The following is a 27,236-nucleotide window of genomic DNA, read 5'->3' as shown; positions in this document are numbered from 1 at the left end:
TTCAAGTTTCACAATATCCTTCCGACTGGAAGGCGACCAGAATGGCACGCAATATTCCAACTGTGGCCTAACTAATCTCCTGTACAGCCGCAACATGACCTCCCAACTTCTGTACTCAATACTCTGACCAGTAAAGGAAAGCATACCAGATATTTTCTTCACTATCCTATCCACCTGCAAGTCCACCTTCAAGGAGCTATGAACCTGCACTCGAAGATCTCTTTGTTCAGCAACACTCCCTAGGACCTTGCCACTAAGTGTATAAATCCTGTTAAGATTTGATTTCCCAAAATGCAGCACCTTGCATTTATCTAACTTAAACTCCATCTGACACTTCTCAGCCATTGGCCCATCTGATCAAGATCCTGTTGTAATCTGAGGTAAAACCCTCTTCGCTTCAAGCCTTCAATTTTGGTGTCATCTGCAAACTTACTAACTACACCTCTTATGCTCACATCCAAATCATTTATGTAAATGACGAAAAGTAGTGGACCCAGCACTGATCCTTGTGGCACTCCACTGGTAATGGGTGTCTAGTCTGAAAAACAACTTTCCACCACCACCATCACCCTGTCTTCTACCTTTTGAGCCAGTTCTGTATCAAAATTCTCCCTGTATTCCATGACATCAAACCTTCCTAACCAGTCTCCTATGGGGAACCTTGTTGAACGCATTATTGAAATCCATGTAGATCATGTCCACTGCTCTGCCCTTCTCCATCCTCTTTGTTACTACTTCAAAAAACTCAATCAAGTTTGAGACATGATTTCCCACGCACAAAGCCATGTTGACTATCCCTATTCTGTCCTTGCCTTTCCAAATACATGTACGTCCTGTCCCTCAGGATTCCCTCAGTCGACACCGTAGCAATTTGAATGTATTTCCAATTAAGCTAATCATATCACTGACAAAGATTTGTTGTCCATCTTCGTCCTTCATGTTTTCCCAGAGTTATCTTTCTTCTTGAGGCTTTTCACAATGGATATTGTATTCAAGTAACATTTGCCAACTGTACCATGTTAACTGCCAATTAATTGGATACTTGTCGCCTACTTCAGGACCTTATTCATTTCTCCCTGCAATGAATAGGGGGCTGCTTATACTGTCTGAAACTGGTTTGAATCTTTTCTTCTATTGCTTCTGGTGGTTTTGTGGATCAGTAACTACTTTGGAATCTATATCTATGATCATCTGAAGAATCTTAACTAAAACCTACTCTTAGTATTGATGAAGCAATTCAAGAGAAACAGCTAATTTGTGTAAAATGTTCTTATTTATGTCTTAAGCATTGGCAAGTAACCTTGAGACTACAGAGCTGCTACTGTGCTACTTGTGAAGATGACATTAAGCAAATATTTTCCCAAGCGCTCTAACTTGTCAGCCATGTTTTGCTGCATTAGCCATGGGCAGCCATCAGCTCTTTGTGCTGCTGTATCATGCGCAGCCCTAACAGTGGGGAATGGGAAACTGCGTTTAAATAAAGTGAGATTTGGTAATAATGAGATTGCAATGCATGCGAATAGGCTCACTAATGTGAAATTTGTCTCACCATTCAACATGTTTTGAGAGCCAAAAATCCAGTTTTCAATCCAAGAAGCTCCTTGCTGGCTATCTTGTGTACATTTTCCAGTTTTCTCACCAATGATCATGCCTTTCATGGACTAGTCACAGTTGCAAGAGCCGCAGTAGGGTTTTTCCAACATTAAACTGGAAAAATAATTCAAATAGAGAGTTGAAGATCATGGTGTTCTGAAGAAGATTCATTGAATTCACAATGAGTATTTATCTCGCTCAACTGTAGCTGTCAGACCTGCTGAGTTCTGCCAGCATTTCCTGTTGTCTTGAAGATGGTGACAACAGCTGCAAGGTTAAGCAGAAGAGATTGTGTGTGTAATATCCAGCTCACGAACATGAAAACCACGTCTTTGCTTTCAAGTAAAATTACTGGAGGGGTAAATGGTGAGAAGAAATGAAACTTGGATTACCAAATTAACCATGCAAGCACCATTGAAGAATATTGAATAAGTGCAAGTAGGATTCAGAATTTGGAGGGAGTCCAGCAGACTGTGGAAGAGACATACAGGAAGAATGGAGTGAATGTCAGAAAAAAGCCACAGTTCTGTAAGATGTTGCCTATGCCTTGGACCATTGCTGCATGTGGTGGAAGCCCCACTGGAGGACTTAAAATAAATCCTAAAGACGTATGCAACTGTAATTGCAATGCTCTCGTGAAAGTGTTCTTTATTTTTTCACGGAATATAGGCATCACTGGTAAGATCAGCATTTAGCCTATCCTAATTGTCTTTGAACTGAGTATTTGCTCAGCTGTATCAGAGGGCATTTAAGAGTCAGCCACCTTGTAGGTATGAAATGTTAGACCAGGTAAGGGTAGCAGATTTCCTTCCCTAAGCACATTAGTTTTCTTTTTTTATTCTATCTGTGCTGGTTGTTATTACTATCTTTACTGCTGCTAGCTTTGTTTCAGATTTAATACCATTGATAAATTTAATTTTCAACAGCTAATAATCCTGCTGCACTGCAAAACTGATGATGGAGTATGGCTTGAGAAATGCCAGTCCAATGTTATGGTTGAGTGATGATAGATTCAGGAGTACTATTTGAGTAATTCCTGCCTTCTGTTGTACAAATATGAGTGAATTGAAATATGTCAAATGCACATTTTAACCTCTGGTGTACTGTTAAGTAATTTTCATCATTTATCATATGTATGAAGCAATTTTTTTAAAATATTCATATTAAAAGCCATATAAATCTTGCACTGTCTTGTTAAGAGCTGTGTCGAGTAATGTAGTTGATTTGTTCTCTCTCTATGTTCAATGCACTTTGTACCAGTTACAGTCATTTTCAATACTTGTTTTTTTTTTCAAAGAGTCCAATAAAATTTCAATTTTAAAAAAAAATCACTCATGGTACCACTGGCTGGACCAGCATTTATTGCCCATCCCTAGTTGCTGGTGAACTGACTTCTTGAACTGCAATGTATCTAGTCGAGGTATACTGCCAGTATAGTTAGGAAGGGAGTTCCATGACTTTGACCCAGTGACATTGAAAGAACAGTGTATTTCTGTCTAAGGAGCCTTGGTGCATTTCTGCAGTCCATCTTATGGATGGATACAAAAACAGAAGTTGCTGGAGAAACTCAGTTGGTGTGGCAACATCTATGGGGAGAAAGCAGAGTTAATATTTCAAGTCCAGGACTTTTTTTTTCTTAAGAATGAATGTCAAGAGGGTGGTGGGTGGATTCTCTCTCTTGGGGATGTCATTGTCTATTATTGTGTGGTGTGAATGTTATTTGACGTTTGTTAAAACAAAATGAATGTTGTACAGTTTTTGCTGCATTTATTGCTTCAGTGTCTGAGTCGTTGTGAATAGTATTGTATGTTGTGCAGTGAGCATCCCCACTTCTGACCTTGTGGTGAAGGGAAGGTGTTTGATAAAGCAGCTGATGGACCAACAACACTCCCCCGAGAAACTCCTGTGACGACTGCCTTCCAATAACTGCAGCCGTCTTCCTTTGTGCCACTTGTAGAGTTGTCTCATTGATGTCCATTGACTTCAGTTTTGCTAGGGCTTCTTGTTGCCACACTGTTAAATGCGACCTTGATGTCAAAGGCAGTCGTTCTTGCCCCACATCTGGAATTTAATTCAAGTTTCAACCAAGGCTGTCATGAGGTTAGGAGCTGAGCGGTTCTGGCAGAACCCAAACTAGGGGTCAACAAGCTGATTGGTAGTAAGCAAGTGCTGCTTGATAGTACTGTTAATAGTGATTTGAAAGAAGCTTGTGTGCATATTATACCTTGTATATCTCAAACACTCTAAAATGCATCATTTAGATTAATTTACTCTTTAGTTATTGTTATAAAAAGCTTGCAGTTATATAGCATTTTACAAGACTTTGTGTCCCGATGCACTATAGCTTATGATCAGCTTTTTGAACCATACCTACTGTAATGTAGGTAACATCCAGTTTGCATTACAATCAGCAATAAATTGTCTGGATGGGGATATGAATAGGAAGCATTTAGAGGGATATGGGCCAAGTGCTGGCAAATGGGACTAGATTAGGTTGGGATATCTAGTTGGCATGGGAGATTGGACCGAAGGTCTGTTTCCGTGCTATACGCCTCTATGACTTTGAGTTTGTGGTGTGGGTTGAAAAATAACTGACCAGATTATTGACAGACCTCCAATGCCCTCACGCAAAAAATGCCCTGTGATCTTTTTGCATCCACTTGAAAAGACAAACAGGACCTTGATTGTACCATCTGAAAAATAACACCTTTCGATAGCACAGCACTTCCTTCAGTTCCACACTAGACTGTCAGTATAAACTAGGTTCAAATCTCGAGAGTGGAACCTAACTCTCTAAGACAACAAATATTTTTCTACTTTTGGGCTAAACTTGATACTTTATGGAATAAGAGATGGAAATGTGTTGCTGGAAAAGCGCAGCAGGTCAGGCAGCATCTAGGGAACAGGAGAATCGACGTTTCGGGCATTAGCCCATTCCTGAAGAAGGGCTAATGCCCGAAACGTCGATTCTCCTGTTCCCTAGATGCTGCCTGACCTGCTGCGCTTTTCCAGCAACACATTTCCGTCTCTGATCTCCAGCATCTGCAGACCTCACTTTCTCCTCACTTTATGGAATAAATACAACAATCATTTTTGTACTCTATAAACATTGAGATGAATGAATAAAGGACTACACAAGATGTCAATTGAACACTGCTTACATTTGTGAATAGTACATTGGCATCTTTACTCATTTAATTCATTAATTAAATAAGCCATTCTATTAAGTTATAATGTACGTCATAGCTTCTCACTCACTAGATTGCTAACTATTCACAAAAATTCCAGACAGGCTTAAGCCCTCACAATTCTAACACAAAGGTGAAAGGTTGTAGCTGTAATCTCATCCCAGGATATTCTCTATAGTTATAAACTACTGAAGCTTCATTCCAATCATTTATAATGGTACCGAAGCTTGTTGGTGAGGTAATCACCCTAATGAGTACTCTTTGGCATGCATTATTCTCACTTTGCAATGAATAAAAAATTGTAAAGCTTATAAAACTAAATAACCAATGGATTTATAAAAAGCAGCAAAGACAAGGCAGATAGAATAGTTACCTGCGATAAAATATCTGGCTTTATGGTCAGCTATTAGGTAGGAGTTATCAAATGAACCTGATGCACCATATGGAAGGGAAAAGCACACAATGTTAGCAAGTGGTTAGCCAGGCCTCTGGCTGTGCTGCAGAATAAGAACAGGGAAGATGATGCATTATTTATAAAGTCTGCGTCATGCCTTGCTGTGAAGCGATAATTCCATGATAATTCGTGTAATAAATGTAATAAACAGCACTTAAAAATTAGCAAAAAGAGGAAGAAATTAGTTTGGAAGCGATAGCCATTTTACAGTATGCCCAGGGAGTAAAAGGATTTTACCTTCATGCAGTTTCATTTTTCTCCTTTCACTGTTTTCTGCCTCACTGTTCATTTTTAGCTCGTGGGGATTTCATCTGTGCCATCTGACCAAGATTTTGCTCCACGCACTATAAGTAAGGGGCAATAGGTGAACACTTTTTTGCTGTTCCATGAGTTGTCTACTTCTGCTATTTCCTGATATCTGCTGTTTATCTTGACATCTCTGTCTTTCTATAGTATGGTAACCATTTGCATTGAATATCTTGCGTGAAGAGAGGAAAAAATATAGACTGCAATTGGATGGAAAAAAAATAAATAAAAAGAGAAGCAGATTTTTTTAAATGTAAAGGGAATTCAAGTACAATGGAATCTTGATCAGATGGGCCAATGGGCGGAGGAATGACAGATGGAGATTAATTTAGATAAGTGTGAAATGTTCCATTTTGGAAAGGCAGATCAGAGCAGGATTTATACACTTAATGGTAAAGTCCTGGGGAGTATTGCTGAATAAAGATGCTTTGCAGTGCAGGTTCATCAATCCCTGAAAGTGGAGTCATCGGTAGAAAGGATAGTGAAGAAGGCGTTTGGTATGCTTGCCTTTATTGGTCAGTGCATTGAGTATTGAAGTTGGGAGGTCATGTTGTGGCTGTACAGAATGTTGGTTAGGCCACTTTTGGAATATTGCATGCAATTCTAGACTCTCTCCTATTGGAAGGATGTTATGAAACTTGAAAGGTTCAGAAAAGGTTTACAAGGATGTTGCCAGGGTTGGAGGATTTGAGCTATAGATTACTTACAGTGTGGAAACAGGCCCTTCGGCCCAACAAGTCCACACCGCCCCGCCGAAGCGCAACCCACCCATACCCCTACATTTACCCCTTACCTAACACTACGGGCAATTTAGCATGGCCAATTCACCTGACCTGCACATCTTTGGACTGTGGGAGGAAACCGGAGCACCCGGAGGAAACCCACACAGACAAGGGGGAGAACGTGCAAACTCCACACAGTCAGTCGCCTGAGGCGGGAATTGAACCCGGGTCTCAGGCGCTGTGAGGCAGCAGTGCTAACCACTGTGCCACCGTGCCGCCCATAGGGAGAGGTTGAATAGGCTGAGGCTGTTTGCTGTGAAGCATCGGAGGCTGAGGGGTGACCTTATATAAGTTTATAAAATCATGAGGGACATGGATAGGGTAAATAGATGAGGTCTTTTTTCCTGCGGTGGGGTAGTCCAGAACTAGAGGGCATAGGTTTAGAGTGAGTGGGGGAAAATTTAAAAGGGATCTAATAGGCAACTTTTTCATGCAGAGGGTGGTACGTGTATGGGATGAGCTGCCAGAGGAAGTGGTGGAGGTTGGTACAATTACAACATTAAACAGCATCTGGATGGGTGTGTGAATAGGAAGGGTTTAAAAGGATATGGGCCAAGTGCTGGCAAATGGGACTAGATTAGAATAGGATATCTGGTCGGCATGGACGAGTTGGATCAAAGGGTCTGTTTTTGTGCTGTACGTCTATAGGCTCTATGACTATGACTCTATTTACAAAAAAAAGCCATTGGTTTTGATACATCTGTATGTTTCCCATGGCACTTTCGTTACTGGGTATTTTACATTTTCAGGACATTTTTACATTGGGGCGAAACTTTGCTTTGAGGTTGTTAAGTACACTGGCTTTCAAAATTTTCTCTTCAGTACAGGTAGTTTTTCTATAATGTGATAGTTGCATTCTTGTGTGACCCCATTATAAACTTTGCGTAATTAAAATAGCACTTGGTGTTGGCGATGCAACCGTATTATAGCCAGCACATGTTTTAGAAGTTCACGCTATAGAAGCAGCATCCCCTATTTGTCAATCGTGTTACAGCCTATTCACGTTGACGAAATGCATATCATTGCAGAAAATAAATTTCGTTCAGCATAATAGAAAACGGGTTGTTCTGCTAAGACTACAGAAAACAATTTGAGAAACATCACTTGTGTTTGAAACTTCTTTGGCACGTGATGTAATTAAGAACTTGAGAGCTGACATTGTCTGTTTGAAGAGAAAACCTGCAACAAAACCTAAATTTGTAATTCAGAATGCTGCGAGAGCTGTCGCTAAAATAATGAGGTTAGAAATTCTGGAAAATTGCTAGATAAATGACCCATTACCATAGGCTTATGTTCTTTTAGCACATCGTAGAGATAAAATATAACCGTTTAATTTATGCACCTCAGCAATCACTATTTACAAGCTTTTTTACATGTTCATTTTATTGAAATAAAATAGCTTAACAATTTCTATCTGTCTTGATCTAATTAAATAATTGTCAGTATGTCTGTGAGATTTAACTATGAATATTATTGTTATTTCCTGAATCTCTCTCTTTTTCACAAATAGGCACAAGGGAATGTGAGTCAACTACATAATGTGTTTAAATTGTTTGACTGTGATGATCATAAGAAATCCATACAGAAACTATGTGATTTGATGTTGATTTATTCTTTCTGAAGCAACTACCTCAATTGATAAGTGCCTTATGATATGGAACTTGAAGCCACAAACCAGAGCCTACCGATTTACAGGACACAAGGATGCTGTGATGTCTGTCCACTTTTCCCCGTCAGGTCATCTGGTGGCATCTGCTTCACGAGATAAAACTGTTCGACTCTGGACTCCAAATGTGTGAGTAATGCAAGTAAACCTTGAATGTGTAAGTGTATTTTACAGGTAGCAGATATATTAATTACACAAATGTTATGAAGTAGATTTGTTTTGACATTCTAGCAAGTATAGATTGCATTGTTGCACTGAAAGCATTTCTAAGATCTTTGATCAAACTGAAGCTACTGAATCGTCTTTAGCATTGCTGTGATTGCTCTCTTATGTATGCTCTTGCTTCTGTTCTTCTTTTCTCATCCACATAAAGAATGGGCATTTTCTTCTTTTTTTTTCTACATTTTTACTTTCATTTTATGCTGTCCTTTTTATCCCTGTCTCCTGTTTCACTTCTCACACTAATTTTCCTTACATTTATCTTATAAGTTTTGTTTTCTTGTAATGAGGATTCAGGTTGGCAGCCAAGAATCTCTCACAAATTTATGGCATACAAGTGTGTAGGTAGTCCAAGGAACATCCAGATCTGGGTGAATGAACCAATAGGTTCTTCACTGTAAGATTTTAGAGAGATAAATGAGGGCAGAAGCAGGAAAGTTTGATTATTTTATTATCACCTGGTTGATTCTTACTGACTATTGCCATCTCGATTTATTCACTTCGAATGAATTAATTATTTGAATTGAAATATACTGTCACTGGTGTTTGCCCTAAAGAGATAAGATTTTGTGAAATATGACTCCTGTGAAGATATGATGCAAGAGATTTGCACTGGATACAAGACCATTGTATACAATTAGAATATAAATCAGACCAGTTTAGCTACAATTCTCTAGATTCTCTTTCTGCAGTCAAGTTGCCAAGGTGATTTCATCAAATAAGGTACTCTGCATACATTTTGCAGTCTCTAAAACTGACTGTAATGGAGCTGTGAAGTATCTGTCAAGATGATTTTCCATAATGAAATCATCTTTGCACATAGGCTATTTTCAGTTCTGTTTCTGGAGTGAATTAAAATGAAATATTTGAAAGAACTTGATCAGAATTTAAAAAGAAAATATTCATGAATGGTTTTGTCTTCACATTTTCCTTTCTCTTTGGGGAGAAAGAAACAACATTAGTAGTGTTCTGTACAATCATTTGGTATAGTATTCAATTTGCACATAGTTTTATAACATCTTTTGCATATCCTCTTTTAAATGGTTTCCACATAGTATGAGCTTACCTCTTAGTGTTTGGATATTTTCTAATCAACTTGTGCAGATTTGTTATTAAAAGTCTGTGGAGCAGGTGGGACTTGAACCAAGGCTTCCTGGTCACTGAACCACGAGGGCCCTCTTAGCATCTAGTCTTGTATTTTCAATATGATTTCAGGGCAGTACAAGCTGTTACACTGAAAATCCAGTCTGCTCAGCATCGTGTTTATTATGTAGTAAAGATTCCAGGGATGATATCTAGAATACTAAATTGATACAATTAAGCAGAGCAGCGATTTCTAGAGTATAAAACTCCACTTAGTTTCAAAAAGTGTGCTTTTTTCATCCAATAACCGTTTGACGACAACATTGCGGTTAAATCATGTTTAAATTGAAAATGAATTGAAGGGAGTGTTGTTTTCCTAAAGGAAGAGTTTTGTCACTTTTTAGGTCTTAAAAATAGCATTGATGTTTGTTAAATTGATTTAGAAACAGCCTGTGTTATCTGGTATATCTGTTTTAGAAAGCCCTGAAGTGATTTTGCTGTCTTCTAATTAGTAAAGGAACATCAACTACATTCACAGCCCACAGTGCCGTAGTTCGCAGTGTGAACTTCTCCTGTGATGGAAATTTCCTGGTTACGGCATCTGACGACAAATCAATAAAGATGTGGAACACGCATCAACAACGGTTTCTTTTATCATTTAAAGGACACAATAACTGGGTTCGTTCTGCCAGGTACGTTTATTTTCAGGAACAGATAGGTGAGTGAAAATGTTATCTGTATACAAGTATCTGATCATAATGTTGGCTTGATATTTGTACTTATTTTTGAATCATAATTAAATTGTGACTTGAGTCTGGACTGCATAAATTTGATAGAGTGGCAGAATTTTTAAGTTTCATTCATTTTATTTTGCTTTATCAAGTTAGATAAAATCTTAAATACCTGCTAAGTTTGCTGAATTCAGTCAGAGGTGCAATAGAAATTAAGCATGTAATATACTGTGCCTAAAGTTGTTGAATTCATAGATTGAGATTTGTTTTCCACTGGGACATTTTTACTGTGTTCTAAGCAATAACTCACTTCTGGTACAAAAATTATGCAGACGTCGTTAACTTATTCAAAAGGTTTGATTCCTAATATGCATTTTCCCAATACCCAATGTCACTGTTTGTTGTACCATTTTCCTTTTTGAAGAAAACAATAACCAAAAATCCTCCAGTGGCATGAAGCAAAATACGACACAAGTGCTCCCATTTTTCATAAAAAGGATGCAGCTAAAAAGAGGCTTAATCATAAAACAAAGGAGTACTATAAACATGAAAAATTATTTCTAGCATTCACTTCGCTTTAGTCCTTATGTTCCTCATGAGTCACAGAAATCTTCAGATACAATAACATATTACTTTTCCCACGATGTCTGAGTGCAGATATAGTTGCTTGTGCAATTTTTCTTCCTCCCAGACGTATGCTTTTTTTACTTGAGGTCCTTTCCATTGAGGCTTTGAAGTTTTCCCTTCCTTCAGCTTGTGAATCTGGAATATTCGCACGACCAGACAGAGTTCATCCCATTTTCCCTTCTTCACAAAATGGGACAAAAGTTCAAGGAAACAAGATAGAATTAAGCTTCAGTTTCTCCTGATGTGTCATTCTGTTTGGTTTAATTGAAATCAAAGAATAAAGTCAGCTGGTTACATGTGACCATGCTGTACAATGAAGATATTGAGAGTTAATTAAGATGATCCAATGCTAAAATGCGATTTGAAACGGCAAGTTATTTTGTGGTTTGCATCAACTGAAAAGTTTATGCTGAATTAAATGCAGCTTGCTATTCTTCAGTGTAATTAAAATGTTATTTTTACAATATTGTCCTTTGTATGTTAATACTACAGCTGTGTTTGAGTGTTTTTTTTTGCACCAACCAACATCCCTCTGAGCTCTGTGTGCATTGAAATAAACATTGACTTAACCAATTTAGAGACTTGGATTTGCAGTAGTGATGATAGTTAAACTGTCAATGTTCCCCGCTGAATTTGATACTGCCTGTTACACCCTGCAGTATTAAATGATATCCCAGATGTTATTTCAGTCATCTGAACAATCTCAAGGCAAAGGGCCAATACCACCTCCCAGAAACACCTGCCAAATATGCAGTCAATATGAGCATATCAACATGCAATGACTCTCAGAACCTGTGACCAGTGACATGGAATTTCCTAGCAGAACAATTATACTCTTTAGCGAGTGTTTGCTGACATCATCTCTTCTCTAGAGCTTTGTAGTGAAGAAGGTCACTGAGCTTGAAATGTTAGCTCCGCTTTCTCTCTACAGATGATACTATACCAGCTGAGTTTTTGTTTGAGTAAACAAGCGACAACCTGTTCTGTAATAATTTCAACTGGGGCTACTAGAGTTCATCTAGATAATTTTGATCAAGTTATGCTCATTAGAGCTCTGCCTCAAGACTGTCAGTGTCCTTTCCTCTGAGTCAGAGATTTTATTTGAGTCCCAGAAGTTGTTGGTGATGGAAGTGCATTCATAGCAGTCGAACAGTTTTGAATATCAACTTATTCAACATACACCAGAGGCAGGCTGTAAGAACAGGAGATATTCTTGCCAAGCCATATGATAGACTGAAATTGGAGCCTTTGCCATCATGATCTATAGCTCCAGTCTACAAAAGAATGTAAAGGTTTATGCTGTCACAGCAGCTTTGATGTATTGGGTGGCTGGTTGACTCAGTGACTAGCATGGATCAGATTGATACCAGCAAAGCAAGGTTTAATCTATGTTCAGGTTGGGAGTGGATTCACTATCTGCTTCCTTGGCCATGCTGGTAATTGAATGTTGTGTTACTGTGTGTTGAATTTGTCTTCAGGCACAGAATACAAGACTGTTCATTGTGCAGAAGTCACTCTAGCTGAACTATCACAGAGGATTAACTTATTTGACAAATTTGAAATACTACCTTTTTAAGAATGAATTCTGAATCACATTTGGGACATGCCTATACAGATTTGAACATTGTCCTGCATTTTGTATTACAGTGCATTATACTTTATTTTTATTAGGTTCACTAGATTGATTCTGGAGTTGAGGGGGTTGGCTTATGAGTCGAGACTGAGTAGACTGGGGTTATATTCATTAGAATTCAGAAGACTGAGGGGTATCTTAAAGAAACATGTAAAATTATGAAGGGAATAGATAAGATAAAAGCAGAGAGGATGTTTCCAATGGCAGGTGAAACCGATAGCCTCAAGATTAGGGGGAGCAGATTTAAGACTGAATTGACAAGGAACTACTACTTCAATCTACGGAATTGTTTGCCTAGGAAAGTAGTTGACCCCACTTCAGTAAACGTTTTTAAAGCTAAGATGGAATTTTTTTTTAATCAATAAAGGAATTAAGGAGTACGGTGAAAGTGCGGGTAAGTGGATCTGAATCTATGATCTTATTGAATGGCAGATCAGGCTCGAAGGGCCAAACGGCCTGCTCCTGCTCCTAGTTCTTGTATTCTCACTCTTAATCAGAATTTGACTAGTTTGAACTATACATTGTGATTTTATTCATTAGTTCAGTATTTGCACCCAGGTTAAGGATTGCAGTTTAACATTCATGCAAGGCCTCTGTTTTTAATGGTGCTTAAATTTGCAAGATATTTGCATTTTATGAGAGATATCTTTACTATTTTAAATATTTTTCTGGCACTCAATCATTAGGTTCTCTCCAGATGGAAGACTTGTAGTCTCCTGTAGTGACGACAGAACTGTTAAAATCTGGGACACAGTGAGCAGAGAATGTATCAATACTTTCACTGATTACAGAGGGTAAGTTCATATTTCTTCTTTACAAAATGCATTAATCTTTCAACCTCCAGTTCATTAAATCACACCGTAAAATAATCTAAATGATTTTGTTGATATTCTAATCATTCTCTGATGTAAGCTCATTAGGCAAATCTGGATATTAGAGCTACATATGACCTGCTGTGGTCATTCAGCGTGTAGTTAGAATAGCTTGTAAATTTTCGACTTCAGGTGTCACATTTGATTTTCTTTTGGTAGAATGCTTTGCTTCTGTAGCAAAACTGTGGCAGACACTCTATAGGCACAAGATTTAGCTATCCAAATACCTGAAATGATTCCGTCACTGTTTTTGCTGTAAGCCACAATGGTCTTGTAATTTATACTGAAAAATATGATGTTTATTATAATCCAGATTTGCCAACTTTGTGGATTTTAATCCCAGTGGTACCTGTATTGCCTCAGCAGGAACTGACAATACTGTGAAGCTTTGGGATATTCGTATAAACAAACTGCTACAACATTACCAAGGTAACTAATGAGAACTGAGTTAATACTGACATGTTTATATTAAACAACTGGTAAATTATTTATGTTTGTGAGAAGATAGTTCACCATCTCAACAAACTTCAATCTTGCATGTTTGTAGCATTTTTGAACAAATTTTATAAATGTCTAGGGACCAAAAAAAATTATCAATGTTACGAATGATAAATGTTAATGGATCTGTGCTTAACACAATAGACCATATTTTATATTCCTATTGCTTAGACCATAAGCCATAGGAACAGAAATTAGGCATTTTGGCCCATTGAGCCTGCACTGTCATTCAATCATGGCTGATAATTTTCTCAACCCCATTCTGTCACTTTCTCCCCATAATCCTGATCCCCTTGATACTCAGGAGTCTATCTATCTCAGTCTTAAATATCCTCAATGACCTGGCCTCCATAGCCTTCTGTGGCAATGAATTCTGGCTGAAGAAGTTTCTCCTTATCTTCGTTCTAAAAGGTCTTTACTCCAAGGCTGTGCCCTTGTCTCTCCTACCAATGGAAACATCTGCCCAACATCTACTCTGTCTGGGCTATTCAGTACTCTGTATGTTTCAATTAGATCCCCCCCTCAACCTTCTCAACTCCATTAAGTATAGACCCAGAGTCTTCAAACGTTCCTCCTATGTTAAGGTTTTCATTCCTGGAACCATTCTTGTGAACCTCCTGAACATGCTCCAGGGTCAGTACATCCTTCCTGAGATAATGATCCCCAAAATTGCGCACAAAATCCAAACATGTCAGAGCTTTATAGAGCCTCAGAAGTACATCCCTGCTTTTATATTCAAGGCCATTCAAAATAAATGCCATCATTGCATTTGCCTTCCAAAGTCAACCTACAAGTTTACTTTGAGAAAATTCTGGACTAGAACTCCCAAATCTTTCTGCATTTCAGGCTTCTGAATTTTCTCCCCATTTAGAAAATAGTCTGTGCCTCTATTCTTCCTACCAAAGTGCATGACCACGTTGTATTCCATCTGTCACTTCTTTGCCCACTCTCATAACCTATCGTAATCCTTCTGCAGCCTCCCCGCCACCTCAATGCTACCTGTCCCTCTACCTATCTTTGTAGCTTCTGTGGACTTAGCCAGAATACCCTCAGTTCCTTCAGGTAGATCATTAATGTATAAAGTGAAAAGCTGTGATCCCAACACTGAGCCTTGTGGAACCCCACTTATTACTGACTGCCATCTTGAGAAGGACACTTTTATCCCCATTCTCTGCTTTTTGCCAGATGGCCAAGCTTCTATCCATGCTAGCACCTTGTCTGTCACACCATAGGCCCTTATCTTACTCATAGCCTCCTGTATGGCGCCTTGTCAAAAGGCTTCTTGAAGTCCAGGTAGATAACATCCATTGGCTCTCCTTGGTCTAACCAGTTCATTACTACTTCAAAGAATTCTAGCAGATTTGTCAGGCATGATCTTCCCTTGATGAGACCATGCTGACTTTACCCTTATTCTCAGCACTGTTGTTCCTCATGTAATCTAGATAGATTTTCTTGTATCGCATAGTTTTTGAGTCGCAAATGTTTTTGAGGTCTACATGTTAAGCTATTTTAGTTACAGAATATGATGCATTAAGGAAAATGGTCATGTTTGAGATCAAATGTTTATCCTGTTTGCCTTTGTATGAAGCTTGACTTACTTTCTTTCTAATATTTAGTTTGTGGCCTTTTTCATTAATTTACTCCTCCTCTATTCTAAATTTGCATGTCATTCCCTCTCTTACTGACCTTTGCATTCAATTTCCATAATTTAATCAATGATTTCCTATTTTGCAAGATGTATACAAGATTTTACAGCAAGTTCTAAAGCTAGATTGAAAAGTTGAATTTTTTTTTATTCATTCGTGGGCATTGCTGGCTGACCAGCATTCACTGCCTGTCCCTAGCTGCCATTGAACTGAGAGGCTTGTTCGGCCATTTCAGAGAGCAATTAAGAGTCGACCACATTGCTGTGGATCTGGAGTCATGTGAGGGCCAGACCAGGTGAGGATGGCAGATTTCCTTCACTAAAGAACGTTAGTAAGCCAAATGAGTTTTCCTTGACAATCAACCGTAGTTTCATGGTCATCAGTTGATTCTTAATTCCAGGTTTTTTTTTAATAGTCAAATAATTTACATATTTTAAAAAGAAAATAAAGTGAGCTTTAAAATGGCAGAGGTGAACCAAAGCTCCCCAACCCCCAAAACCTCTTCGAGGTTGACATTTGTGACTTTTGACCACTTCTACATCTATTGATTTCAAAGTGTGATGCAAAGCTCAAATTGTCTATGTGATTAAAAAAATCAACCTGACTTAAACAGGATAGCTAATGAAGTTTGTCAAGTATTATTAACTCTCATGTAGAGAAGGTGTGTGTGTCAGTATCACTATTACCACAAAACATATCTTCATCAAGACAAAAGTAAGATAACATTTTTTATAATTAAAGTGCTTCTCTTGGGCCAAAGAGCTGTTAAGATATAGGGGCAGACATGTGACATTGGTAAATTGAGCAACTTTACCATTCTACAAGATCATGACTGATGTAATTGAAGCTTTAACTCCACTTTTCTGACCTCATAGCCCTGGACTGTCTTGTCTATCATAAATCTATCTCTGCCTTGCCTGTACTCATTAATCTAACCTGCCATTGCTCCCTGGGGAAAAGAATTCCAGAAACTAACAATCCTCTTGAAAGAAGAGATTGCTCCCAGTCTATCTTAAATTGGAATCTCTTATTTTGAAACCTTTTTGATTTTTACTTTTCCCCTAGTTTTAGATTCTCCTATGAGAGGAAACATTTTCTCAACATCTTCCCTGTCAAGTTCACTTGGATCTTGTGTTTCAGTAAGGTCCCCTCTTGATCTTCTAAATTGCGACTAATCTAGGCCAATTCTGGTCAACTTCTTCTCAAAACACCCAGGAGCAGAAGTAAGCCCATTGAGTCACATTTGTCATTCAATGATAACATTGGCTGGTCTGAATCCTCAACTCTACATTCTTGCTTTTTCCCCAAGCCCCTTCATTGCCTTGTTGATGAAAAATCTTGTTTATCTCAACCATTAATGTACTTAACAACCCAGTTATGACAGCCCTCTACAATAAAACAAAAAAGCCCTCTGATTCACTGCCCTCTGATAGAATAAATTCCACCACATCTAACTGGGTGGCTTCTTACTCTGAGATTCTCCCCTGTCTGCATTTACCTTGTAAACCCTGTAAGAATCTTGATATGTTTCATTAAGGTCTCCTCTCATTATTCTAAACTCCAGGGAGTATAAGCCCAACCTACCCAACTTCCCATTAAAAAAGCCCTCTATGCCCAGAATTAATCTAGTGAGCCCTCTCTAGACTGCTTCCAATGCCAGTATTTCTTTCCTTAGACAGGAGGACTAAAATTACTTGCAGTGTTCCAGGTAAGGTCTGACTAGCACGTTGTAAAGTTTTAGCAAAAAGTCCCTATTTTTATATTTTGCTTCCATTGAAATAAAGGCCAACATTCTGTTGCCTTCTGCATTACTAGCTGAACTTGTATGATAGTATTTTTTGATTCGTAATCCATCGGTTACAGCTTTTTGCAGTCTTTTCCCATTTAACTAATATTCAGCTCTTTTTTTTAATATATTGTTCCTGCTAAAGTGAGTAAGTTCATGTTTTCCATATTATTCCAGCCTCAGGTGACTGTGGAAACTCCATACAGACATTCTCCTTGTCTGCATGAGTTTCCTCCAGGTGCTCCGATTTCCTCCCACAGTCCAGGGATGTGCAGGTGAGGTGGATTGACCATGCCTAATTGCCCACAGTGTCCAGGGATGTGCAGGCTAGGTGGATTAGCTATGGGAAGTGCAGGATCGGGGGATAGGGTGGCAGGTGAAGTGGAATGCAATGAAATAGGTTGGGTGGGATGGGTCTGGGTGGGTTGCTTCTAAGGGTCTGTGTGGACTAGATGGGGCTAAATGGCTTGTTTCCACAAGATAGGGATTCTATGATTTGCCAAATATTAACCCATTCACCACTCCTTATCCCCTTACAGACTCTGTTATCCTAGCTATTTACTTCCTACCTATTTTTGTCATCTTCAAATTTCATGATAGTACATTCATTTCCATCGTCCAGTTCATTAATATATACTGTAAATAATTGTGATTCCAGCAATATTTACTGTCACTCTATTAATTACAGATGACCAGCCTGAAATGGTCCAAACTTTTTGTTCTTTAGCTCTATCCATGCTTCTCGTGCTCTGAATGCAACGCTAGTATCTTAAATAATCTTACATGTCTTATCTTATTGGAAGCCTTTTGAAAATCCTAAAGCAACCTTCTTATCCCAGATAGCAGCCTAATGAGCCTTCTCTGAACTGTTTCATATATATATTCCTTCTTAAGTAAGGAAACAAAGAGCAAAGAAAATTTACAGCACAGGAACAGGCCCTTCAGCACTCCCAGCCTGAGCCGATCCAAATCCACTGTCTAAACCTGTCGCCCAATTCCTAAGCATCTGTATCCCTCTGTTCCCCACCCAATCGTGCATCTGTCCAGTTGCACCTTAAAAGAATCTACCGTGCCAGCCTTTACTACCTCTGCTGGCAACGCGTTTCAGGCACCTACCACCCTCTGTTTGTAAAGTACTTTCTGCATGTATCCCCCTTAAACTTTCCACCTCTCACCTTGAATGCGTGACCTCATATTATTGAATCCCTCACCCTGGGAAAAAGCTCATCTTTATCCACTTTGTGTATACCCTTCGTGATTTTGTAGATCTCAATCAGATCTCTCCTCAATCTCCTTTTTTCTAATTAAAACAATCTGAACCTACTCAACCTCTCTCTACTTACCTAGCACCTTCCATACCAGGTAACATCCTCGTATACCTTCTCTGCACCCTTTTTAAAGCGTCCGCATCTTTTTAGTAATGTATTGACCAGAACTGTACACAGGGCAGCACGGTGGCTCAGTGGTTAGCAATGCTGCCTCAGCACCAGGGTCCCAGGTTTGATTCTAGCCTCGGGCGACTGTGTGGAGTTTGCACATACTCCCTGTGTCTTCGTCGGTTTCCTCCGGGTGCTCCAGTTTCCTCCCACAGTCCAAAGATGTGCAGGTTAGGTGAATTGGCCATGCTAAATTGCCCATAGTGTTATGTGCATTTAGTCAGAGGGAAATGAGTCTAGGTGGGTTACTCTTCAGAGGGTTGGTGTGGACTGGTTGGGCCGATGGGCTTGTTTCCACACTTTGGGGAATCTAATCTCTAATCTATTCTAAATGCGGCTGAACCAAAGTCTTGTACAATTTTAACATGACCTGCCAGCTCTTGTATACTCACTACACCATCCGCTAAAGGCAAGCACACCATATGTCTTCTTGACCACTCTATCCACCTGTGTAGCCACATTCAGGGTACAATGGACCTGAACTCCCAGATCTGTCTGCTCATCAACTTTTCCCAAGGCTCTTCCTTTTAGAGTATAGTTCACTCTAGAATTAGACTTCCCAAAATGTATCGCCTCACATTTGCCTGGATTGAACTCCATCTGCCACTTCTCTACCCAACTCTCCAGTCTATCGATAATCTCCTGAACTCTTTGACAGTCCCTTATGCTTTCTGCTACTCCACCAATCTTCATGTCATCTGCAAACTTACTGATTAGATCAAAAATGTCCTCCTCCAGATCATTTATGTATATCACAAACAATAGTGGCCCCAGCATTGATCCCTGTGAAACACCATCGGTCACCTTTCTCCATTTCAACTACTACTCTCTGTCTCCTGTAGCTCAACCAGTTCTTTATCCACCTAACTAGAACACCCTGCACACTATGTGACTTCACTTTCTCCATTAGTTTACCATGGAGAACCTTATCAAGTGCCTTACATCTACAACCCTTCCTTCATCTATCAACTTGGTCACTTCCTCAGAGTTCTAAGTTGGTGAAGGCGCAATCTCCCCTGCACAAAACCATGTTGCCTATCACTGATAAACCCATTATTTTCCAAATATAAATAGATTTTATCCCTCAAACTTCTTCAGCAACTTTCCCACCACTGACGTCAGGCTGAATGGTCTGTCGGAAACCTTAACTTTATACTGCCTCTAAGTGCAGCCTCACCAATATGTAGTCCAGGTGTAATAAAACTTCGCTATTTTTTATGCTATATCCCTTTGCACTAAAGGCCAGCATTCAACTAGCATCTCTAAATACTTGCTGTATCTGCATACTAATTTTTAAATTGATTTCTGTAAAAGGAGATCCAAGTTCTTAATAGATTTTTAAAATTGTTTCAAATGTTATGGGTGTTGCTGCCTAATCGCCCTCGAACTGAGGCATTCTAGGCCATTTCAGAAGGCAGTAAATAATAGTCCCATTGTTGTTGATCTGCAGTCACATGAAAGAATGGCAGATATCCTTCTTTAAAGAACATTAGTGAACCAGATGAGTTCTATAGCAATTGTGGGTATTGTTACTGAGACTAGCTTTATATTCCAAATTTATTCATTGAATTTAAATTCAACCAGTTGTCGTGATGGAATTTGAATCATTGTCTCCAGCATCTGAACCTCTGGATTAATAGTATAAGAAACATGTTTTTTTTTAATTTTATTTTGTGTTTTAAAATCTATGGACTGAAATGAGAAAAAGCTGTTTTTAAAAAGTAGTTTAGAGTTTTGGAAGCAATTTGGAACTGCGAGATTGTTCGGATGCTTGGATAGGGCGGCACGGTGGCTCAGTGTTTAGCACTGCAGCCTCACAGCGCCAGGGACCCAGGTTCGATTCCACTCTCAGGTGACTGTGCAAACTCCACACAGACATTCTCCTCGTGTTTGCAGAGGTGTACAGACTACCTTGTTCAGGGTCTTGTGACACAGTGATAGTGTCAGTACTCTGAGCCAGAAAGCCCAGATTCAAGTCCATTTGCTCCAGCAATGTCATTAACCAATTTGATTAAAAATATCTACCAGTTATCTTGCATCTCTTACCAGCCAGTAGAAGCAACCAGAGAAAGACAACCAAAGCAAAGAACTGGCCAGCAAAAGAATCATGATGATCATCTCAAACACTGAACCAGGAGCAAAGACTGCTGAACTGTCTTACCACTTTTTTCCCCCACGGCCATATCTGTTTGTTTTTATCCTGTCTGCTTGTGAGAGTGTAAGGGGATGCTTATAACGATATTAGATTTTTAAAATTTAAATTACATGCCAACGGTTTAAACTGTTCACGTGGCTACAGTGTAATTACCTGTATGAAATTATAATTTTTGTTACATACAGAAACTTTGTCTCTGCTTTCTGTTAATCCAGGGTCTGAAAATCAGGTAAATTGGGAACTTTGCATACTTCATAAAACCTTTAACTTTTGTGACAACTCTGGGAATGCCGGTGTTTGATTTCCAGCATGCTCCCCCAATGAGTCGTAATACTACTCCAGTGGTACTGGTACTGTCAAAGTAGACAACTTCACATTTTGCCATAGTTTACTCTCTCTACCATATTTTTCCCCAATCTCATCACTTTTGTGTATCTCTTTAGATGCTCTTTATATCTTTCTCACAACTTGCTTTCTTATGTTTCTGTTTTATCATCCGGTTTGGTTAGAATGCTGTCAATCATCCAAGACATTAGTATATATCATAAATATTTAAGATCCTGTAGCATTCCACTTAGTTTCTCAATCTGAAAAGGTCCTATTTATTCTGAGTCTTTGTCTCTGTTAACTAGCCCTCTACCCCTGGAATGCTAGGTCTAACATATGAGGAACGGCTGAGGATCCTGGGATTGTATTCATTGGAGTTTAGAAGATTAAGGGGAGATCTAATAGAAACTTACAAGATAATACATGGCTTGGAGAGGGTGGACGCTAGGAAATTGCTTCCGTTAGGCGAAGAGGCTAGGACCCGTGGACACAGCCTTAGAATTAGAGGGGGTAAATTCAGAACTGAAATGCGGAGACATTTCTTCAGCCAGAGAGTGGTGGGCCTGTGGAATTCATTGCCACAGAGTGCAGTGGAGGCTGGGACGCTAAATGTCTTCAAGGCAGAAATTGATAAATTTTTGATGTCACAAGGAATTAAGGGCTACGGGGAGAATGCGGGTAAGTGGAGTTGAAATGCCCATCAGCCATGATTGAATGGCGGAGTGGACTCGATGGGCCGAATGGCCTTACTTCCGCTCCTATGTCTTATGGTCTTATAATTGTTAAACCACCGCCCAGTTGTGTATCATGAGAGAGCAGCCCTATGGTCCTCTAGGACTATGTTGACTTTGCTTACAATTCCTAAGATTCTTAGTGCAGCAGTCTTTAATGTGGCACTTCATTAAATGTGTTTTGCAAATCCAAATACAATGAACTTATAGTTCCCCTTTATCCACTATTTGTTACTCAAAGAGCTGTAGTATTTTTGTCACTTTATTGCCAATTCACAAAACTATGTTGATCTGCCCGATTGTATTATGATTTTCTAAATTACCTGCTACTACTTAATAATGAATTCTGGCATCTTTCCAATGATTTTTAGATAATCTGGTCCATCGTTTCCTACTTCATATATCTCTTTTCTTGAACAGTGTTTTACTTTGCATCCTTTGAGACTGTTGGGACCATTCCAGAATCCAAAGAAATTTGCAAGATTATAACCAATATGTCCACTGTCTATAGCCATTCTTAAGGGCCAAGAGCTCCATTTTCCTTAACAGCTACATTATATGTGGGTGTGTGTTCAGAGTATAAAATGAGGGAATTGTGTAAGAGATGATTGGAGAAGGAAGGATACCTGAATAGTGAGGCAGGGAATGAGAAAGTCAAAAGGAAGGAATGAGGGAGAGTAAGGGGGACCTGTGAGCTACTACAATTCATACCTCTGGAGAATAACTGCAAGGTTGTGTAAAAAAAAAAATCATTGGGATGGCTCTCAAAATTCTGTGTAACTAGTAAAAGTATATACAGGTAGTCCCACGAAACCTTTCATAAGCCAAAAATGGCCTAAAGCAAAGGTGCATGATTTATATGTGAAAAAGTATCGCTGTGTTTCGTAAAAGCAAAAATCCTCTTCGGATTCACAAAACAAGTACTAATGTAGGTCTTTCGTAAAAGCGAAATTGCGTAAAGCGAACATTTGAAAAGCGGGGAATACCTGTACTGCATAATTGTGGGCTATATTTAAAACAGCATTGTGTGAATAATACATTTAAAAAAATTGGCTGCTTGCTAAATATTGAGCAATGGCCCAAACTCAATTTAGTATATTGAGGAAATGATAAAGTGTAGGAAATTCCTTTGGATTCTAAAGGAATAAAAATCTGCTTTTGATCTCATGGAATACAGGGAGAACTAGCCATTTGGATACAGAACTTGCTCAAAGGTACAAGACAGAGGGTGATGGTGGAGGGTTGTTTTTCAGACTTGAGGCCTGTGACTAGTGGAGTGCCACAAGGATCGGTGCTGGGTCCTCTACTTTTTGTCATTTACATAAATTGATTTGGATGTGAGCATAAGAGGTATAGTTAGTAAGTTTGCAGATGACACCAAAATTGGAGGTGTAGTGGACAGCGAAGAGGGTTACCTCAGATTACAACAGGATCTTGACCAGATGGGCCAATGGGCTGAGAAGTGGCACATGGAGTTTAATTCAGATAAATGCGAGGTACTGCATTTTGGGAAAGCAAATCTTAGCACGACTTATACACTTAATGGTAAGATCCTCGGGAGTGTTGCTGAACAAAGAGACCTTTGGAGTGCAGGTTCATAGCTCCTTGAAAGCGGAGTCGTAGGTAGATAGAATAGTGAAGAAGGCATTTGGTATGCTTTTCTTTATTGGTCAGAGTATTGAGTACAGGAGTTGGGAGGTTATATTGCGGCTGTACAGGACATTGGTTAGGTCACTGTTGGAATAATGCGTGCAATTCTGGTCTTCTTCCTATCGGAAAAATGTTGTGAAACTTGAAAGGGTTCAGAAAAGATTTACAAGGATGTTGCCAGGGCTGGAGGATTTGAGCTACAGGGAGAGGCTGAACAGGCTGGAGCTGTTTTCCCCGGAGCGTTGGAGGCTGAGGGGTGACCTTAGAGAGGTTTACAAAATTATGAGGGGCATGGATAGGATAAATAGACAAAGTCTTTTCCCTGGGATCGGGGAGTCCAGAACTAGAGGGCATAGGTTTAGGGTGAGAGGGGAAAGATATAAAAGAGACCTAAGGAGCAACGTTTTCACGCAGAGGGTGGTACGTGTATGAAATGAGCTGCCAGAGGATGTGGTAGAGGCTGGTACAATTGCAACATTTAAGAGGCATCTGGATGGGTATATGAATAGGAAGGGTTTGGAGGGATATGGGCTGGGTGCTGACAGGTGGGACTAGATTGGGTTGGGATATCTAGTCGGCATGGACAGGTTGGACCGAAGGGTCTGTTTCCAAGCTGTACATCTCTATGACTCTCTAACTCTAAGTAATGATCTAAGCAAAAGCAATAAATGAGTCCTCTTGTATTGGTTTATAGTCTTGTAGCAAGTAATTAATAAATCATTAGCTTTCATTTTAAAAATCACAATAACTACACTTGCATGGAATTGTAATTATTGGGATAGCATGATTAAATCTATAATGATCATTTAATTTTAACGCATTGCTATTTACAGCATGGTGACATAAGAGCCTTATTGTGTCCAGGGAGGTGGTGGTATTGAGGTAATATAATTTGATTAACAACAGAGGCCCAGATTAATGCTCTGGGAATATGAATTTAAATCCCAGCACAACAGTTAATGAAATTTAAATTCATATCATAAATCTGAAATATAATGCCAGTTTCGGTAATGGTCACCGTAACAACTACCATCGATTCCCATAAAATCCCAATTGGTTCACTAATGTGCTTCAGAGGAGGAAATCTGCCATCCTTACCTGGTTTGGCTTACATGTTTCTCGATTACTATCAGCAATATTGTTGGCTCTTAACTGCTCTGGTGAAAAGGCCAAGTAAGTCCCTCAGTTCAAAAGCAATTAGCGATGGGCAAATACTGGCCTTGACAATGACTGCCACATTCCATGAAGATTTTTTTAAAATGTTCAGTAATTGTGTACCCAGTAAAAAATCTGATCATATGTGTGTATTTAATGTGGCCACCTGAAAAACAGTCTCATCACAGTGCAGCAAGTTAAGTCTAGGAATTCTAATTGTTCCTTTTTTTAGGAAGCTCATAAATAATTGATTTTGTATAACTCATTAAGTCTGTCTGACCATCCTGCCTTCTAAACAGTCCACAGTGCTTCAGTGAACTGCTTGTCTTTTCATCCTTCTGGTAACTATCTTATCACTGCATCGAGTGATTGTACTCTCAAGATAATGGATTTGTTGGAAGGAAGATTGCTTTACACTCTTCATGGACACCAGGTGAAAATAGTGACACATTATAAAGTGAAACTATTATGTATTTAGTTCTTTATAGTCTTTATAGTTCTCCAATTGCTCTGTCAAGTGATTCTGATTTACTTTTAAATCAGAATAAACCATTAGTGTTAAATCAGTAAATAAACTCAGCTGGGAAACTTGTACAAATTTGCTCCCTTCCAAAGGGATCTTGTGAAATGGCAGAAAACCTCTCAAAATGCGAAGTCACTTATATGTTTATTTATACTCTAATAGCTGTAAAGCAGTTTCATTTATAGTTCTTTCTTAGAAAGGTATTATAGAAATGTGCATTAACATGACAAGTCTGAATGAAATGAAAACTTAATTATAAACTGCTCTTCAATAGACTAAACAAGTAATTTTTGTTTTAGGGCCCTGTACTTGCTGTAACATTTTCTAGGCATGGAGAGTATTTTGCTTCTGGTGGAAGTGATTCACAGGTTTGACATTTTCTTTCTTATAATAATTAGTTTTGTCTGCTAAAGCAATAAAAGTTCATACAATAATGGAGGCTTGGCAAGTGTAATAACTTCCTTTCTCATAGTTTTTATTCCCAAAATCACAAGACTGGGATTTTCCATATAATTGGTGGAAAATCATGGGCTGAGAGCCTGACAGTTCCTGGCTGATACTCCATGTACTTGTAGTTCCCTCCATTCTCAGCAGCCATGCCCTCCTAACTCTCATCTATCCTTGAACGAAAACATTGTTTTTGTGCTGGATTCTCACCTCTGAGCAGAGGCACAGTGTGAAATATTTTCTTGTTTAAAAGACTATATACAATAGGGCTATGTATATTTATTTTTATATGCTTTACCAAGCAAAAAGGCTTGTTTAGTTTCAATGCTTTGAAACATTGTTTTGTATCTTTTTGATACTGTCACTCAGCAATATGAAAATGCTCATTTAGTTTGGATGGCAAAAGGGAACAGTTAAACATGGCATCCTCCCTTTATCTCTAATATGTGTAGCTGTACAGATTGTAAATCCATTAGCTTTAGTGTTCCAGAATTCCATAGATTTTAGAGTAGTCCCCATGGATTGAGAAAATGCTAATGCAACCATGCTGATCAAGGAAAAGGAGAAAAGGATGAATTAGCCTGACATCATTAGGGAAATGCTTGGAATAAATTATTAAGAACATGGTAAGACAGCATTCAAAATTATATGATTAGGTAGAAATAACACAGATTTATGAAAATAAACTTGTGTTAATCTCTTTTTTGAGGTAATAATTAGCAATTTGGATAAGGAGTAGCCAATGCATGTGGTGTGTTTGGATTTTCAAAGCAAGTCTTCAATAAAGGTAAAACACTATAGGTTATTGCTTAAAATTAGGCATATGTTATTGAGGGTGACAGTTTAGAATGGATTAAGGATTGGTTATCAGACAGGAGTAGTTAAGTAGAAAGGAACAGTTCACTTTCATGTTGGCTGACTGGAGCCAGCACAGTTTCCCCAAGGATTAGTACTAGGGCCTTAGTTACTTGCAGTCTGTAATCAATATTTAGATGAAGGGATGAAGTTTACATGACTCCAAGCCTGATGGTGAATTAGGAACTAAGGTACAGAGCTTTTCCATGGCAATAACTTTGACAATAATTCACTCATACACATTCCTCCAGATCTCCTGACTCTCGAACTGTGTTCCAGTTGTCCTTTTGTTGTGCTCAAACAAATAGGAGTAGGATCATGCAGCCCTTGAGCCTACTCAGCGATTTCTAAATTACAACCTTTCATCTACATCAAAGCATTTTTCCATGATACTTCCATTTCCCTTGATTTCATTAGTATTTAGAAATTGACTGAGTTGAACACAGAAATCAATTAATGAGTTTCCACAGCCGTCTACAAAATTTGAATGTTTCGTTAGTGAGTGAAGCTGATCAATTAATGCCAAACACCTGTTTACCCTTAAATATGTAATTGACTTGGTAGTAACAGTATAATATATCAAACTTTGTGTCTAAATTTGCTGACATTAATGTGTTATGACACAGCAGTGAACCCTACTGTTAATTAAAACAAACACCCAGAAAAGCCCGCCTCACATCCTAATCTGTTAAAATGAGTGACAAAGAATTCCCCAAATTCCACTATTTAAAGAAAATATCAATTTATCCTTTAACTCCAAAGGTAAACATTAAACAACAACTATTTACAACTCTTAATCCCCCTTTCTCTTAACTCTTTATTACCTGCATCCAACCTTATAACAAAATACTGTTTCAATTTTTAAAAAAGTTA

At 38.7% G+C, this 27,236-nt stretch overlaps 1 protein-coding gene across 4 annotated transcripts in view; it reads left to right on the top strand.

The window, feature by feature from the left end:
- Nucleotides 1-27,236, top strand: part of poc1b (POC1 centriolar protein B) — a 119,751-nt gene that overhangs the window by 13,658 nt on the left and 78,857 nt on the right. For all 4 annotated transcript variants that reach the window (XM_087997050.1, XM_043709916.2, XM_043709913.2 and 1 more), the window contains exons 3-8: nucleotides 7,947-8,118; nucleotides 9,804-9,983; nucleotides 12,969-13,076; nucleotides 13,468-13,583; nucleotides 24,838-24,971; nucleotides 25,361-25,429. In XM_087997050.1, the coding sequence (XP_087853176.1) occupies nucleotides 7,947-8,118; nucleotides 9,804-9,983; nucleotides 12,969-13,076; nucleotides 13,468-13,583; nucleotides 24,838-24,971; nucleotides 25,361-25,429 (779 nt within the window). The remainder of the gene's footprint in view (nucleotides 1-7,946; nucleotides 8,119-9,803; nucleotides 9,984-12,968; nucleotides 13,077-13,467; nucleotides 13,584-24,837; nucleotides 24,972-25,360; nucleotides 25,430-27,236) is intronic.

Source organism: Chiloscyllium plagiosum, unplaced genomic scaffold (genome assembly GCF_037043375.1).
Source record: "Chiloscyllium plagiosum isolate Xiang-an unplaced genomic scaffold, Cpla_swu_hap1 HiC_scaffold_19, whole genome shotgun sequence".
Lineage (NCBI taxonomy): Eukaryota > Metazoa > Chordata > Chondrichthyes > Orectolobiformes > Hemiscylliidae > Chiloscyllium > Chiloscyllium plagiosum.
Note: the sequence above shows the minus strand (reverse complement) of the source record. Positions and strands in the feature narration are given on the sequence as shown.